The sequence below is a fragment of the Anas platyrhynchos genome, chromosome 18 (assembly GCF_047663525.1).
Source record: "Anas platyrhynchos isolate ZD024472 breed Pekin duck chromosome 18, IASCAAS_PekinDuck_T2T, whole genome shotgun sequence".
Lineage (NCBI taxonomy): Eukaryota > Metazoa > Chordata > Aves > Anseriformes > Anatidae > Anas > Anas platyrhynchos.
The window spans coordinates 12,340,830-12,356,277 of record NC_092604.1 but is presented as its reverse complement, the minus strand read 5'-3'; the positions used below and the strand labels follow the sequence as shown (position 1 = coordinate 12,356,277).

The 15,448-nt window shown below is 52.2% G+C and overlaps 1 protein-coding gene across 14 annotated transcripts in view; it reads right to left on the bottom strand.

The window, feature by feature from the left end:
* Positions 1-6,726: 6,726 nt before the first annotated feature.
* DAB2IP (DAB2 interacting protein) overlaps positions 6,727-15,448 on the bottom strand; it is a 210,444-nt gene continuing 201,722 nt past the window's right edge. For 12 of the 14 annotated variants that reach the window (XM_027470777.3, XM_072025527.1, XM_027470778.3 and 9 more), the window contains 3 exons: positions 15,034-15,236; positions 13,611-13,698; positions 6,727-12,096 (listed from right to left, as the gene is read on the bottom strand). In XM_027470777.3, the coding sequence (XP_027326578.2) occupies positions 11,929-12,096; positions 13,611-13,698; positions 15,034-15,236 (459 nt within the window). In that variant the 3' untranslated portion in view covers positions 6,727-11,928. The remainder of the gene's footprint in view (positions 12,097-13,610; positions 13,699-15,033; positions 15,237-15,448) is intronic. The other 2 variants (XR_011804050.1, XM_027470775.3) reach the window with 2 other exon arrangements.

Sequence of the window (15,448 nt, the reverse complement as noted above, 5' to 3'; positions counted from 1 at the left end):
TCTGGGGAACTTTTTGATAGTTCTGGAGTTGGCGCCTGGTGGCTGTGTTCTGCCACAGGGCTGTGTGTTACAGGGTGCTTGGTAAAAGTGGTTACCCCATGGATTTTGTGACTTTCACACCATTTAAGCCTTTTCTGTTCAACTGCACCTACTGTGAGGGGATCCAGGGACCTGGTGCTTTGCCTGATTGACTTGAGATCTTATGGGGAATCTGTGGTGGAGCCAGGACCGGGGGCTGTTCCTGGTAACACATTCACTGCTTTCATAAGCCCTCATTATTAGGAGGACCCAGAGAGCTGCATTTTTCCCAGTGTTCATGCAGCTTCTAAGCAGCCTGAGGTGGAAGTGGTGGGAGATGGTGAAGAAATCTGAAGGAACTTTGTGTTCTGACAGCATCAGAGCTGTGTGTGGCTTGCATCCTGCTCTGCCACGGGCAGTTAGTTTTAACCAGTCAAAGGGCAGAGGTCGAGCTTTAGTAAACATTTTCCACCTCTTTTTCTGCAGAGAGAGATGTTCTGAAGCATATATCCCTCGGGGGGCTAAATTGGGGTCATGACTACTGAATACAATGTCTATATTAGCACTATTTAATAATGTATACTTAATGTGTCAAAGATCCATGAGAATAGCATTTATTAGCTGGTAGGTTTGTCATTGAATGAAATAGGTCACTTCCATGACAATTGTTACTGTGTTTGGGCGATGACAAAGAGGCAGATTGCAGGCAGCCCCCCTGGTTTCTGACACTCTCCAGCTCTGTGAGCGTGCAGCGGTGCTGCCGTGCAGTTCGTTAGCTGGAAACAGGGAGGCAAGGTTGAAGCAATTGGCACATCTGTTCCTTGTTGTGCCCTTTTCCACCTCTGATGTCCGTCTTGTGCAGAAGTTGATCGAAGCCTCATAAAGCACGGAGCTGCCTCAGTGTTGCATTAACGCTGCGGGACTCTGGAGGCTGTAGGCACGGCGTGGTGTCACGAGCTGGTGTGCTGTCAGACCTGAATTCCTCAGCATCAACTGAATCCAGGGCTGTGTGTACAACTGGCTTTGCTAATATTGTTCAAGTTACTATTAGATGGACCCAAATCCAGTAGTGATTTATAAGTACTGCTAGGAAATGCACCAGTAGCAAGTCCTGGACAAATTGTACTGGGAGAATCCGTGCAGGTGTAGAGGGGAAGAATTGGGTTGCAGCAGCTGGGGTGGGAGTGCAGGAAGGAGAACAGCAGAGGCCCTGAGGCTTATTGCAAGTTGAAAGTGCCAGCAATCTTCAGTGGAACACAAACAGATTTTTAGAAAAGTATTTTTTTTTTTCTCCCCTCTGCTCACCTCTTGCAGTCTGTTTAATCAAAGAGCTTCATTTATTTTTCTTGAAACTCTCACAGGTTTTAACATCTGTGTTTTTCTCCTTTCTTTTTTCTTCCTACTCTCCCTTTGTTGTCATTATGAAGGAGGAGAGAAGAACTGAACTCTCTCACCTTCTCTCTCCTGATCCTGCTTATTTTTGGTGTTTCCCAGAAATTAGATTATTGAACTCTGTGGTTTCATTGATGTTACCAATTTTTGGAGAGCATTGCTTTGCAGTAGAGCAGAGGGTTATCTGAACTCAAAGCTGCCCGGCAGGCCCCAGCCAAGTGGGGAATTGGGTGGTTGAGCTCCTTCTGCCTGTCTCCTCTGGCAGGGCTTTGTTCAGCCCTCCTTTGTAGCGGGCTGTGGACGCAGGTACCTTGTGCTGTGCGTAGCTGGAGAGCTGTGGAGGAAGGCAGCACAGAGCTGCCTCACCGGGTGCCTTTACCTGCAGCCTTTCTGATACGTGGGTGAATCTGGCAGGCACCTGCTACCATCCAAAGGGTTTCTGTGGCTCTTCCAGTTTTTGAAAAACAGGCCTGCGGGTGGCTACCTCAGTCTGTGTTATCCCTGCTTACAAAATGACTACAAATCTCTCGGTAGCCATGTGGGCAGTTAAAGCAGTGGTATTTATATGGTGCTGCCTTTTAAATGGGCTTGGGAATAGCTGCTTTCTCTGCTTCTGAGGCTGTGGATATTTGAGTCCCACGCTGCCATCCCTGCAGCAGCCTCCTTGTGGCCGTTCTTGCCAGCTTGCTGTCAGAAACAAGCCTGGTGCCCATCCCTCTGCGTGCCAGCCTGCAGCTCACGCCTGCACTTCCCAGCCTGGGCAGCTGCCTTGGGTAAAGCCTCCGTGTACCAGCTACTGCCAGCACCAAGCTGCAACCGAGCTGGCCAAGCTGGGAGGCTCAGAGGTGCTCTGTTCTGTGCGCTTCAGCTGGTGGCTGTCAGCTTTATCCTCTTTGTTCTCATCGTCCTGTCTTGGATCTGGTGGACCGAGGTTTCTCTTTGTGTAGGCTGGGACTGCTGGGCTTGCAGTGCTGCAGGTGATGACTTGACTCCTTCCATCCCTTATACAAAGGACGGGGATGTTCAGCTGGTGGCTGGCACTGGCCCAAGCTGCTTAGCCTGATGCCTCCTCGTGCTGTGCTGTCAAGCTGTGTGGGTTATTTGCTTACTGCTTTAACTGCTGCAAAGCCCTCGCTACCTTTCTGCACAGTGCGGCTCATCCAGGCTCTGTGCTGGGCGCAGCAGCTCCAGCAGAGGAGGCAGGTTGCTGAGCCCATTCCCTCCACCCAGCACTGGCTGTTTGTCCTGCGGGGCTGCAGTGTGCTTGCTGCCCACCTGGGCAAGAGCAGGCTGCTGGGAGCACTGGCTGAGTGCTCGCAGTTCCCAGGTGATGTCTGTTTGTACAGCTGCCGCCTGCTTTTGGAGGTGCTGACTGGCATGACTGCTCGGGTGCCTCTGCCTGCAAGCACTTGAGTGTGTTCAGTAGTTAGAAACCTGTCCTAAAAGCTGTGAGTGCTCTCTTTGTGTCTGTCTCTAGCACTGCTCTGCTCAGTTACTGGTTTTGATACCTGTCTTGGATTTCAGATGGGTTTTCGTATGGGTGAGGTGTGTTGAGAAAATCCAGGCAGGGGCAGGAGCTGGCCGTGGGTGCCTGCTGCTTGGGGGTTCACCTTTCAACAGCTCTCTTGCAGCTTAGGAGGAGGCAGTGGGGAAAAAAACACCTGTGTCTTGGTGAGGATTGTGAAGGGCTGCTCTGCACAGAGTGAGAGCGCTGCCGTGGCTGGGTACAGGGCTGATGTGGTTCTTTTGTGTGTGGGTGAGGGATGGCGTCTGGGCTCCGAAGTCCTGCTGGAATCTCCCTTTAAGTATCTCCAGCTGCCCCTTGTCTCTCCTCAGCTGGGCTGGACCACTCTTGCTCTGCACTACCATTGTTTATCAGTAGGAGTAAATAGATAAAAAAGTGTTTCTTTTTGGCTAATGCTTCCATGCACGCCGTCTTTGGAGTGTTCTGCTTGCGTGGTTTGTCTCAGCAGGACAAAGGCCTGAGCCTTGTGCCAGCCCTGCCCCAGTTACATATAGCAGAGCTCGTGCTTTTCTTTTACATCATTTCTGCCTTCCTTGCCTTTATTTCACCTTAAGCACACACAGACACACACAAAACAACCAAAAAAACCTCCACTACCCAAATAAATCCATCTGGTCCCTGTCTCAGCCTCATTTAACCTGCTGTTGAAGAGATTGTATCACCTGGTATTCAGCTGAAACCCATTACCTTGCATGCCCAAGCATATCATATTGAATTACCTTCACCCATAGGCCTGCAGTGTTTGTTAACAGCTAATGCCATCTTTTAAGTTCGAGGTGATTTATTTGAATGCGCTTCTATTTCCTAGTGCGGCAGGGGTTGTGTGTTTGTGCTTTAAACAGAGCTCAGCGAGAGGGTGCAGGTGGGCTCTGCGGAAAAGGGCAGGAGAAGCTAAAAGCAGGCTTGCTTCACACCTCCTGAGCACAGCAGAGCTGGCGCCGACCTTTTCCTGTTCCCACTCCTTGCATGACCCCCGGCAACAGTGAGCATTAACAACTGGGGTGGCTTCGGCTGCCTGCACACCGCCGGGAGCTCCAGGAGAGCACTTGGTGCGCTTGCTGTGCTCGCCTGGCTGTCTTGGGGTGATCCCTCGGGTACCGGGGGGCTCGAGGTCTACCTGTGCCTCCAGGGGTGTCATGGGGAGGGGTCTGGTGTGCCATGGACCAGCACTGCCTCCCCTGGCAGCACCACTTCATCCATGCCTGAGGTGGGAGCGCTCCTCACAAGCTCAAGCCCCATCTCCCTGGTTTATCGCCTGTGGGCTGAGTTTAGCCTCGTGTTTGTCCTTTCCTTGGTGCAGGTCTCACTGCTCTTAGTTCAGAGAGATGAGGGAGGAGTATGGATTCAAGGTGGAGAAAATGGTACTGTAATAAATCAAAAGCAATCAACTTGGGATCTCTGTTCAGGTTTTATTTCTTGAAGATACGGCACAAAAATCAAATGGTTGAGGTGATTCAATTGTAGCTCACACCAGCAATGGAAAAATCTGATAATGTAAAGGGCCTGCATCAATATTATTTATGTGAGTGGAATTGTGCTTGCCGTCAGGTAGGAAACTGGAAATCCTACAGGTGTCCAGATCTTTGTGCCTCTTCCTTTTGCCTCCTTTTTTAATAACCAAATAACCTAATCTATGTCTCTCTAAGATCAATAATGGAGCAGGGCACGTAATGACAGACTGGAAAACGTTTTCCCCTGGGTGAGGGGAGTGTGTCTCAAAACTGAGCCTGTGAGCAGCTTTGATCCTAATAAAGCCAGGCAGAAGTAGCATGGCGCATTAAATGAACGCAGCGTGCAGCCCGCTCCTGCTGACCTCCCGCTGCACCCACCTTGCCAGCTCGGTAACTTTCATCTTCTCTTTTTTTGCTAACGTTGCTCCTGACTGGTATTTCGGGGTAGTGCTGGGAGCTGGAGCTGGCTTCTGTCTGGGAGCCCCTGCTGGGGGTGGTGCAGGCAGCACAGGGGGGGCAGTGCTGGCATAGAGCCCGTGCTCTGCCTCCCAGCCCCAAAACCGCTCGGTCTGCAGGTGGGGGCGTCCCACTGTGCTCTGAGTCCTCAACCTGTGTGAGAGGTGAGCAGGGGCTGCACGTCCTGGGAAGAGCCTCTGGAGGAGTCCTGGCAGGAGAGGCCCCTTTGCAGAACCTTGGGTGAGTCCTTAGGCTGCAAGGGTTGGGTGCTGGGGGGCACGCAGCAAGGGGAGTGCTGCTGGGCAGCGCTGCAGCCTGTGCCCCTGAGCAGGGCTGTCAGCAGCCCTACGGTGGCTGGTGGCGTTCCTGTGGGGCATGACATGAGTGTTTGCCGCTTCTCAGTGCTGTGCCCACGTGGTGCTGAGCTCGGGGCTCAGAGCACTGCCCAGCTCCAGTCAGGGTCAGCTGCCGCCCAGCAGCACCGGTTTGTGTCCTTCCTGGAGGATGGGGAAGAGTGCAGGGAGCTGGTAGGCACGGATAAAATAAAGTTGTGAACGGCGAGAGGAGCTGAAATAGCAACATCGATAGCAGTTCCCAGATAATGATCTAATTAGCACAAACAACAAGTTTCCACTAATGACTCCTGTTCTTCCAGCCCCTTCCTTTCTGCCTGCCTGTCCTTATTGACTCCCCCGGCAGCGGGCGGCTGAGCTCTCCCTGTCCCTGGGGCTGAGGCTCTGGAGGTTTGTTCACTGCTGGCTTTGAGCTGCTTCCCCAGAGGATGTTTGCTGTGGGGCTGGTGTGCGTGGGATGGCTGCGTGCAGAACAGGGAGGGAAGGAGATCAGCTGTCTGGGGTTTTTAGCATGCAAGAGGCCTTGGGAAAGTTGTGCTCCAGCTGCATGTCCCGTGTGGAAAGGAGGATGATGACATTCAGCTACCGCAGAGAGGCTGGGGGCTGAGTGTGAAGGGCTTGGAAAACCACGAGTGAAAGATGCTTGACGGGAGTGAAGGCTGGAGATTCATAATGATCTCCGTGGCTGCCTTCCCTCAGCCTCCTCCGAGCAGAAGCTGTGCTGCTCACGGGGCTGTGATGGGGAAGGAGCTGCCTGGCACCACGAGCAGCCTGCAGCCTCCTCACTGACACAGCTGAACTCGGCACAAACCTGTACCGTGCAATTACCGGAGCATTATTAATGCTGATGAGTCTTGGGCTAAAACGCCTCTCCAGATTTAAAAAGCTCAAGCAAACCCCTTTGGAATCCCCAGCCTGCCAGCCCTGCGTTCCCCTCCTTGCTCTGGCTGCTGATTTGCAATGCAGAGGCTCGCTCCTCCCAGCCCTGCCCTTCCGCTGAGCGGGGCTGGAAGCTGCTGGGAGCGGCTGCAGCCAGATGCTGGGAGCCTCAATGCTGAAAGCTGGCAGGAGCAGGGAGCTGCTCTGGGTATTTTCGGCTGAGACTTTAGCTTTGCTCTGATGAAGCCATAACAGAGACTGCTAGAGAGGTTTTATTCATATCAAGGTGTTACTGACTAATCCCTCTTTGGAGTGGAAGCCAGCATGGCCTGGTGACCCCCCTGGGGCAGAGCTGCTGCTGTGCACGGGGACAGCCATGGGTGCCCACCACATCTTGGCTTGTCCTGATGCAGCCAACTTGTCTTCCCCCTCTCTCATAGGAGCTAATTACGGTGATGCTAACGAGGCAGACGTGCTCATGCTACCCAGGGTTTTAATGACTCCTCCAGGTTTTCTGACACTTCTACTGGGAAGCCAAGGGAAGGGCTTTGGGAGGAGAGGGCTGGTGGGGAGGCGCCGTCAGGCAGCCCCAGCCCTGCTGTGTGCCACGGAGCCAGAGACTGGGAATGACTGAGTAGAGGTGCTGGAGAACTTGTATAAAATATCTAAATAAATCTTTAATATTTCTAATTGCAAATGTACATAAATTGCACGGCCACATCATTTCTTTGAACACCAACAACTTTCTCTGTACATTATTACATAGTTTAAAAGGAGCTGAAGGAGATTCAGCAAACACTTCCACTTTGCATTTTTTTGTTTTTAAACATACTTACAAAAAAAATTTTTCTTTATAAGAGGATATAAAACATAGCGACTGCTTATCAGGAACAAGTATCAGCTTAAGCAGATATACAGAGAGAGGTATATCTTAAGACACAGTGATGTATGAGAAAGGAATATGTGGACATGGAGACTGCACTTCGGGGTACTGGCAGCTGATGCAGAACCACGTGGAATTTACAGCAGTGTCACAGCTCAGGTCATCGGTGAAGGTCAGTGCTCCAACATGACACCTTTTTCAAAGCAGGGTTATTTTTGAATGTCATGTAACACCCTCAATTGGATTTGGTTTGGATGCCTGTGAGCTGGATGTTGGCATGCTTCAGTCATCCCATCCCTCCCACCCCCCCTATATTTTCCACAAGGGAAAAGGAAAAGGCAACAGTTTTCTGTGCAGGGTTAGCGCAGGGCTTGGCTGCTTCTCAGGGCAGGGCAGGAACTGCATAGCTGAGCCTTGCGGCTGAGCAGTCTGCTCTGAAACTGCCCTGAAGAGTCAGGGACCTGCTCGGAGGGGCAGTGCCCCTGCCTGGGCCAGGGACAGAGCCTCCCGGTGCTGTGAGCCCTCCGCATGCTGCCCCACGTCAGGGCCAGGGCGCTGTGCAGTCCTAGATTGCTTTGACTGCAAACCTTTAGGTTGAGCACTACAACCACTACGGGGGGAAGGATGGGGTGCTGCACAAGAAACCTCACGCTCGCCCCGAGGGCAGTGTCACGGTTGTGCCCTTTGTGCTGGCTGCTGCACGCTCCAGGCACGGCCATGGTGGCCTCGGGGGCACAGTGAGAAGGGAGCCCCTTGCAGATCTCATCCGAGCCGCACCTGGGGGCTCTCCTGGCAGACTACAGCAGTGAATCTTTCCCCTCCTGGCACTAAAAATCCTTTCCTTGTTGATCACAGATCAGACTTTGTTATGTTTTCTGTTACATCGTGGTATGGACTTAAGTAACAGGAAAAGCCTCTAGACTACTTGCCCATTTCTTTCCTAGGAGTGCCTGCGGTGCCTTGCTCGGGCGCACCGGGTCCCTTCTCCATTCAGCCTCCCTGCAGCAGCACAACCCCAGTGGGCTGCCTGCCAGGCTGGAGGGGTCAGCGCGTTCTCACAGTGCAATCAGTGCTTTACAGCTGCAAAAGCAGAAAACAAACCCAACCAGACTCAAATGACAATGCAGTGACAAAGGGCTCTTTGGATGGCAGCAGGCTTTGTGAAAGGGGCTGGTGACTACACTGTAGTGTTAATTGGCGTGGGGAAGGACTGAGGTCCCTCCAGGTGGTTGGCACTGAACTTGAGCCATAAACCCTGTCTAAAAAGATGGTACCTGGAGTCTGCAGAGATGCTGGGGTATTGTTCAGTCCTTTTCATCCCTGTTTACACAAAATTTTGCTCACTTTTTTTCAGCAGTGTTCACTACAGTTTAACAAAACCCCAAATCATAACTCTTAAAACAGAATCCCTGAGGTGGGCCAACCCCAAATCTGGATCCCTGACTTTTCTCCTTTCCCTCTTCCCCTGGATGCCCAAGGGGAAGAGGTGGAGTCATGACCTGTGGCTGGATCCAAATTTGCTAGCTCGAGTCCACCTCACCTAAACAGCATTGATACAGCCAAATCCTGACCAAATAAGCAGCACCAGAAGTAAATTACTATATACAACCGTTAGTGAGATAGATACGTTACAGTAAACACTGAAAACATTTACAAAAAAATATTAAGACTTGTATTAAGATAAAAATCTGAGTGTGTTTTAGTGTTGTTTACACTTTGACAAATTTGCACTAGAACAGCTTCTTATTGTAGAAAGCGCAAGAATGGAAAAGGAGACGGAGCCGCTCACAAAGCACTGCGCGTGGTGGTTGCTTTACTCCGCTGTCATCGCCTCGGCATCGCTGCGCCAGCTCCCAGGGCTGAGGCCGCAGCCGGGTGCCCTGCCCGCTGCGCTGCCTGCTCACATCGCTGGCTCCCGCTCACACACACGTGCACGCACACACACACACAGAAATGTACAGTTTATAAATAACAGAAACACAAACTGAAGTAACAGATCTGAGCTGAGCCTGGATCTTAAACCCTATCCCCAGCGTTTCGCGGGGGAGCGTGGTGGTTAGGTCCAGTTGTTGACACTTGCAGGGGAAGGCGACACAGGGCTGAGGGGCGGGGGGGCTCTCCACTGTAACGAGACCGCTTCCTGATTTGAGTTTTGTTTCGTACTGGCTCAGGAAACTAAGCAACAACTCCAGAAGGTATTGGCACTGGAACTTTTAAGTTGTGTTTTATAATAACTCACTGTGGAAGGACTTAAGTGTGCCTGCTACTTCAGCAGAACAATGTGTTCAGTAATTTGCAACTTTGAGGTTAACCAGGAGTTTCTGACAGATCCTGGGGAAAAAAAAAAAAAGAAAAAAAGGGGGGAGGGAGAAGGTTCTAAAAGCAGTGCCTTGGCTTGTGGTTGAGCAGAAGATTAAGTTGCACTTTGCTTAGCTTCAGTGCTAAACAACTGTGTTGTGGGTGGTTCTTTTTTCCAGCTCTTACGGAGAGCACTGACTGCATCCCAACATTACTTCCGCGTACGAATGGGAACGCTGCTGGTGGGGCGCGGCCCCATGCTCTGGGAGCGTTTCCATTCCTCTACGTTACTTGGCTCTTGAAAAACTTCGTCTCTCCCAACACCGGTATGTTGGAGCTCAAAAACAATTAGCTCTAAAAATACATCTCAGGGCAACAGCAGTTTAAAATAGTCTTTTTGCAGGGTTCTTACAGTGTGTATGAGACAATGGCAGCTGGTAAGTGTACGTACCGAACCGTTCCCAGTACCCCGTGTATTCCTAACCTGTCTGGGTCTTTCTCCAGTTGTAACCTCGTCAGTTTTGTGTGGGTCTTCAAAGCCATCTGTGCTATCCTCCACATTCAAAGGTGACTGTACTTGCCATAACTGCTTAGTGATTACTTTTCTCTGAGGAGCTCCTGTTGGGGTCTGCTGTGTGGCTGCACCACTCTGCAGGCGTTGGCTGGGCGCGGGGACCTCAGTGCAGAGCAACACGTCCGCTCCTCCAGGGACCAGAGCTGCAGCAGGTGCAGCCGCGCCGGGCTTGGCCCAGGGCTTCCAGGCAACAGAAAAACGCTTACAAAAAGAAAAAGCAGCTTTAATTTTGAAAACAATTGCGTGTGGAAGAGTGCTGTTAATGAGCCTTACGGCTGGGAGGTGGCATGGCAATGCAGAGCTTACTGGCAAACAGCATCCTGCTCGGGCAGCCTGGGTACTGAGAGGTTGGAGACGGTACCTAAGCTGTGCAGAGCGCAGTGAGCGTCCTAGTCCCTTTGTCTGAACATTTACACATGGCAGGAGGAGCTAGGACAGGCGGTCAGCAGTGTTAAACTTTAGTGGGAGGAAAAGGCAGAGATGTCCTGTACACTGTACACTGTCATCCATATCTCAGAGCAAATCTCTGGGCTCGTGGTACGAGGGACCTGCTCTGAGACTGGGAGTCATGAAGGACTAACTTAAAAAAACACAAAGCAACAAACACACCGTGGCGGCAGGTCAGCGGCACAATCCCCCGTTAAGGAGGTGACCCCTCCGCTGAGCGCAACGTGTCTGAATGTGCCGAATCTGCGTGTTTCAGCAGCAAGGAAAAGTCTAATCCTGGCTTATGCCTGCACAGTGCTCCTGACAAGGGGGCTCTCGGTGGTGGCTGCTGTTCCTGTTGGTTACTCCCTTATGACCATGTTTTACATTCTTCAAGCCGGTTAATTTCCATGCAGTGCTCATTCCCAATTTAAAGAGGACAGTATTCCAGAAAATGGGCTCTTTTTTTTTCTAATGCATACTGTGAAAGAAAAGAAATACAATTACCGATCTTCATGGGTCTTCAGGGCTGCTCGTTTCTTTGCCTGTTTTTCTCCCCAGAAACAGTAAAAATCTCCGCACCGAGCATTACATCCCCGTAACGAACCCTTCGTCAAGCAAGACGCTGGGCCGTGTCACAAAGCCCGTCACTCCCCCTGTGCCACCACGGGCACCACCGAAGCCAGACCCTGCGCCTCATTCACAGCTCGGGGACAAAGCTCAGGCGACCTTTACTTTGTTCTGTGGTTAGGTGTGTGGCAGGGAACGCAGCGCCCTGAACTATTGCTTTACCAAAACCTTCCCCATTAGCTGAGCGAGCAGCAGCTGGCGAGGGGACCCAGGGAGCCCATCGCCAGTACCAGCTCCTGCCTCCACCTGTGTGCAGAGCCTCGGGCTGGCTCCACTCCCTGGGCTTGCGTGGTGGCCCCGCAGCCCCAGCAGTGCCACCAGACCCTTCTCCACTGCAGTGCCCCATGCAACACCCCTCTGGTACCGCACTGTGCCGAGGGAGCCCTGACAGTTCTCCTAGACTGTGCCCCATGTGTGGGCGGAGTTAATTAAACATTAATTTGCCATGTAAATGCCCTGCGGACACCTACGTGCTGTAAAAGCCAGTGGCCTCACAGAGCCACGTAAGGAAGGCCGGCCGGGCGCGGGGTTTGCTCTGGGGACAGGGCTGTGCTCCAGGGGGAGTCACAGGAGCGGGGCGGGCTCTCCTGCCGCCCCCAGGCAGCTGCAGCCAGCTGCACGCTCTACCTGCACTGAGGGGGCCGCTGCCTGCTGCAGGCTCTGCCCAGCTCCCTTTATTTCGCTTCCTGCAATGACAAGGACGTTATTCCTTGCTGGGAGGGGTGAGGCATATCCTTTGGGCAGTTTGGAAGGAAAAGGTTACTTCTGTTTAAACATTAAACACTGATTTAAATCCAACAGTGACAGCGATTCTCAAATATATCTTATTTCCTTATGCCACTCATCTCACACTCGATCTTTCCGTCCCCTCAATGTGCTGGCATTAGCATCTCCCACAAAGGCTCAGTCAAGCGCGCCGTCCGCAGTAAGGAGCTGGTTTCTCTGGGGGAGAGAGCAGCCGTTCTTTGAAGCCGCGGCTCACACCTGCTGCTGCACGGTCTCTCTGGCCAGGCCTCCTCTCCTGCGGCAGCGCCCTCCACGGGTTAACAATTACTGCTGTTTCTGAATTCTCCATTCTCTGTAATCTGCAATTTAGTTGGGTTTGTGGGGGAGATCCCATTACGTGTCTGCATGCTGTACCTCTCTTTCAGCTGAGTAAGGGCACTCATTAGCCGTGCGTTGGCAGCATCCAATGAAGCAATGCGTTTCTCCTGCGAAGGAACAGCAGAGGGGAGCGGTCAGTGGGCAGGAGCCCAGAGGCAGCCAGGACCTGGCCCCTTCTCCTCTGGCAGTCTCACAGAGGCTATGACACACCAGGCTTTTACACAAATGGAAGCTGAGCTAAATTAATTTTATCATCCCATGTAATAATTGGTCCTGAACGAAACGGAGATAAAGATTTTTTTCCTAATTTTTCAGTGATACAGAAATTAATTGCATTGTTTGCTCTAACTGCAGCTGCTACGAAGATGATAAGACTCATGTTCTAAAATCTAGTTCTCTCCCAAGATGGTTATTCCTGCCAGTGTTTAATTGATTTTGTTAGTGTAAATAAATGGTTTAAATGACTCGTGGCCTCCCGGGATGGCTGTGATGGCAATTTCCTTATTCTTACTGATTACACTAAGAAGTCCTGTCCAGTATCGTGGGGACGGGAGCCGGAGCTGTGGCGTCGCAGCCTGGTCCAGCTGTGCCTGCCCTGCATCTTCCCTCTGCTTGCTGTGAGTGGGGGGATAAGAAACGACTCAGAGGGGCTCAGGTTTGCCTGTGCATCAGCCTGCTGGACACTGCACAGCCTGAGATGACGGAAAGCTGAACAAAGCAGGCTGCACAGGCACGGCAGGAGCCTCTCAGGTACCCCACGGAGGCAGCAGGTGGCTGCAGCCTGCCCCGCGCACGCCTCCCACCTGCCCCGTGTCCCCTGGGCTTTGCTCGAGTGCAGGAGGGACGGTGCTGATTTACCAGTTGTGAGGCAATTACAGGAAAACAGTGATTCTTCTTACAGAGTTACGACTGTCTCATCTCCTTTTTAATTAGCTAGACAGTAAATTAGTCATGAGTGGTGACTCACAAGTGATTAATACGGTCATTAGGAGAAAGCCTACAATTTACCAGCACCTAGCCACAACCTGAAGGAAGGCCTGGCTGCTGAGGAGATGCTGATCTCTGTCCAGACAAATTAAGAGATTATGGGCTGTATTTTTTCAGATCGTTCTTTCCAAGCAGAGTATTTTATTCCCACTGCCTGATGCCATTCTGGTCTGTAACACTAGCTGAGCTTCCTAACCTTGCAAACCACAACCCGAAGTCTGAACGGTGTTGGCTTTGCTCTGGCCAGCCAGCGCTTGCCTTGCCAGCCAGGTCCTGCAAGCGTTACTGAACTCTGCAGGCTCTGAACCCACCCAGCTGATCTTACTGGGCTGAGCACCATCCAGGCTGATTTTCAGCAATGAAACAAACGCTGCTTGCTAGGAGAGGAAGGAGGCTCCTTGTCTCTACCTTACTGGCTGGCTGGAATAAGGCAGGCTCCCAGCACTGAGGCCTTTAAATGATGTTCCTGTGAGGTTACGTGTGGCCTGCTGAGGTCTGTCCCCCCTCGTCCCTGACTGTAGCTCCGTGCTGACTCACCCCGTGCACATCGTCTTGCCACACTTGACCTGGCACTGCTGCCTGTTGGCAGTCTCGCCCCTGAGAAGCGCTGCAGCTCTCGGCAGCAGGGACTCACCTGTGCATCAATTATCTTCTGCTTGGAGTCCACGGCAGCCTGCATTTCTGCATGGTCCTTCTTTAACTCCTCCTCAACTGACATCAGCCTGGTAGCCAAACAGACAAGAAAAGAAAGCCACGTTTTCAAGCTGCAGAGTGCATAGCCCCTGTTTGTATGGTGGGGTGTACTGCTCAAGGAGCCAAGCTGGGAGCTTCGGGCACGGCTGGGCGCCCCGGAGCACATCTCTTCATCTCCTCATTCAGACAATTTCATTCCCAGCTCTCGCACAGCTTGACAGTGACCCAGGCCGCTGCTCTACTGCTAAGGCAAGATTGTGCTGATCACCTCCTGGCTGGATCAAGCTACTCTGAGAAGTAACGGCCTTCTGTAGCACGCAGAGTGTCAGGAATACATTAATTACTCTTGTTGGGCTCTGCCACACTGAGCTGCCCAGACACAAGTCTTACACCCACCCACATCAGCCACCCAGGGTGATAGAGAGCACGGCCTCATTTAGTCCTCAGCACCAAGGAGGCAAAGGGGTGCTGTACATCTCTGCAGCACGCAGGAGGATGTATGAAATGCCAGAAGGACAATCTGCAGCTGGGACAGGCCTCACGTAGCAGCCCCCAGCATCCATACGAGAGCTAGTTCCCTTATCTGAAACTGATGAAGCTGAGATGCTCCCAGGACCCGCAGCTGTGCATTCGAACGTAAAGGAAGACAGACAGACACACACACACACACACACAGAGACACACACAGACACAGAGAGACACACACACACACACACACACACACAGTCGTTGCCACTGCCTCTTCTTGCACAAAAAACAATAGTTCAAGCCCAGTCTTTTTTCTGGTGATTAATTTTGTCTAGACACCTCTACAGCAGGCTGCCCAAAAGCTTAAGTGATTAAGGCCAGTGAAGGAAGACCCATTTAGGAGGGCCGATTAAAAGCACCGAATTGGCTTGCCTCAGGTAAAGAAGCAGCCAGCGGGACTGAACAGCCCGTGTACCAGGGAAATGTAACCACCACATCAGTCTGGGTGGGAGAAAGGGGTTTATCGCTAGGAGCAATGTGAGGGAGATGAGATCTTCACTGAGCGTCAGGAAAGGCTCATTCTGAGCATCAGATCAATTGCTCGTACAAAAAGAAGAGCGAGCCTGCCAGATCCTCTGTGAGCCAGGGAGGCCTGCCAGCCCTTGCCTCCTGAACTTTTGCCTTTGTGAATCAGGGAAATGGGGGCAAATCCTCTGTGAGGTGACATTGATGGGGGGAACCCAAGGAGTCAGGGCTTGAAACTCCCCCAGGGGCAGCGTGTAAATGCAAACCCACAAGGGAAAGCTGCCTGCTCTGCCCAGGAACCTGATCCCCCCGAGCAGGGGTCAGCTCTAATGCCACCCTGGCTGCCTGCCTTCCTCCCAGCTGCCCCGTACCTGCTGATGATGCCCTTCATCTGGATCTCCTTATCCTCCTGCTGCCTCCGGAGCCGTTCCTCGCTCTCCTCCAGCCTGGCCTGGTACTCCAGCATCAGCTTCTGCGTCGTCTCCTCCTGGCATTTGAAGCGCGTCTCATACTCCTCCAGCTTCTTGTTGGAGATGCGAAGCTTGTCCTGCAGCACCACTAGGTCCTGCTGGTACTACAGCACGCAAGGACAGACACAGGAGGAGAAAACACATGTAGCATGTTACCTAGTAGGGCTTTGCCCTTGCCAGGGTTTCCCCATAGCCCGATCACGCCCCTGTCCTCGCATCAGACTAGCTGCAAACCCGTGTCAGATAACCCCATGTGCCGACACCTCCTCTTCCGTCTTCTCCGTGCTGTGCTAGGAGCTGCGCTGCGTTCCGCGGG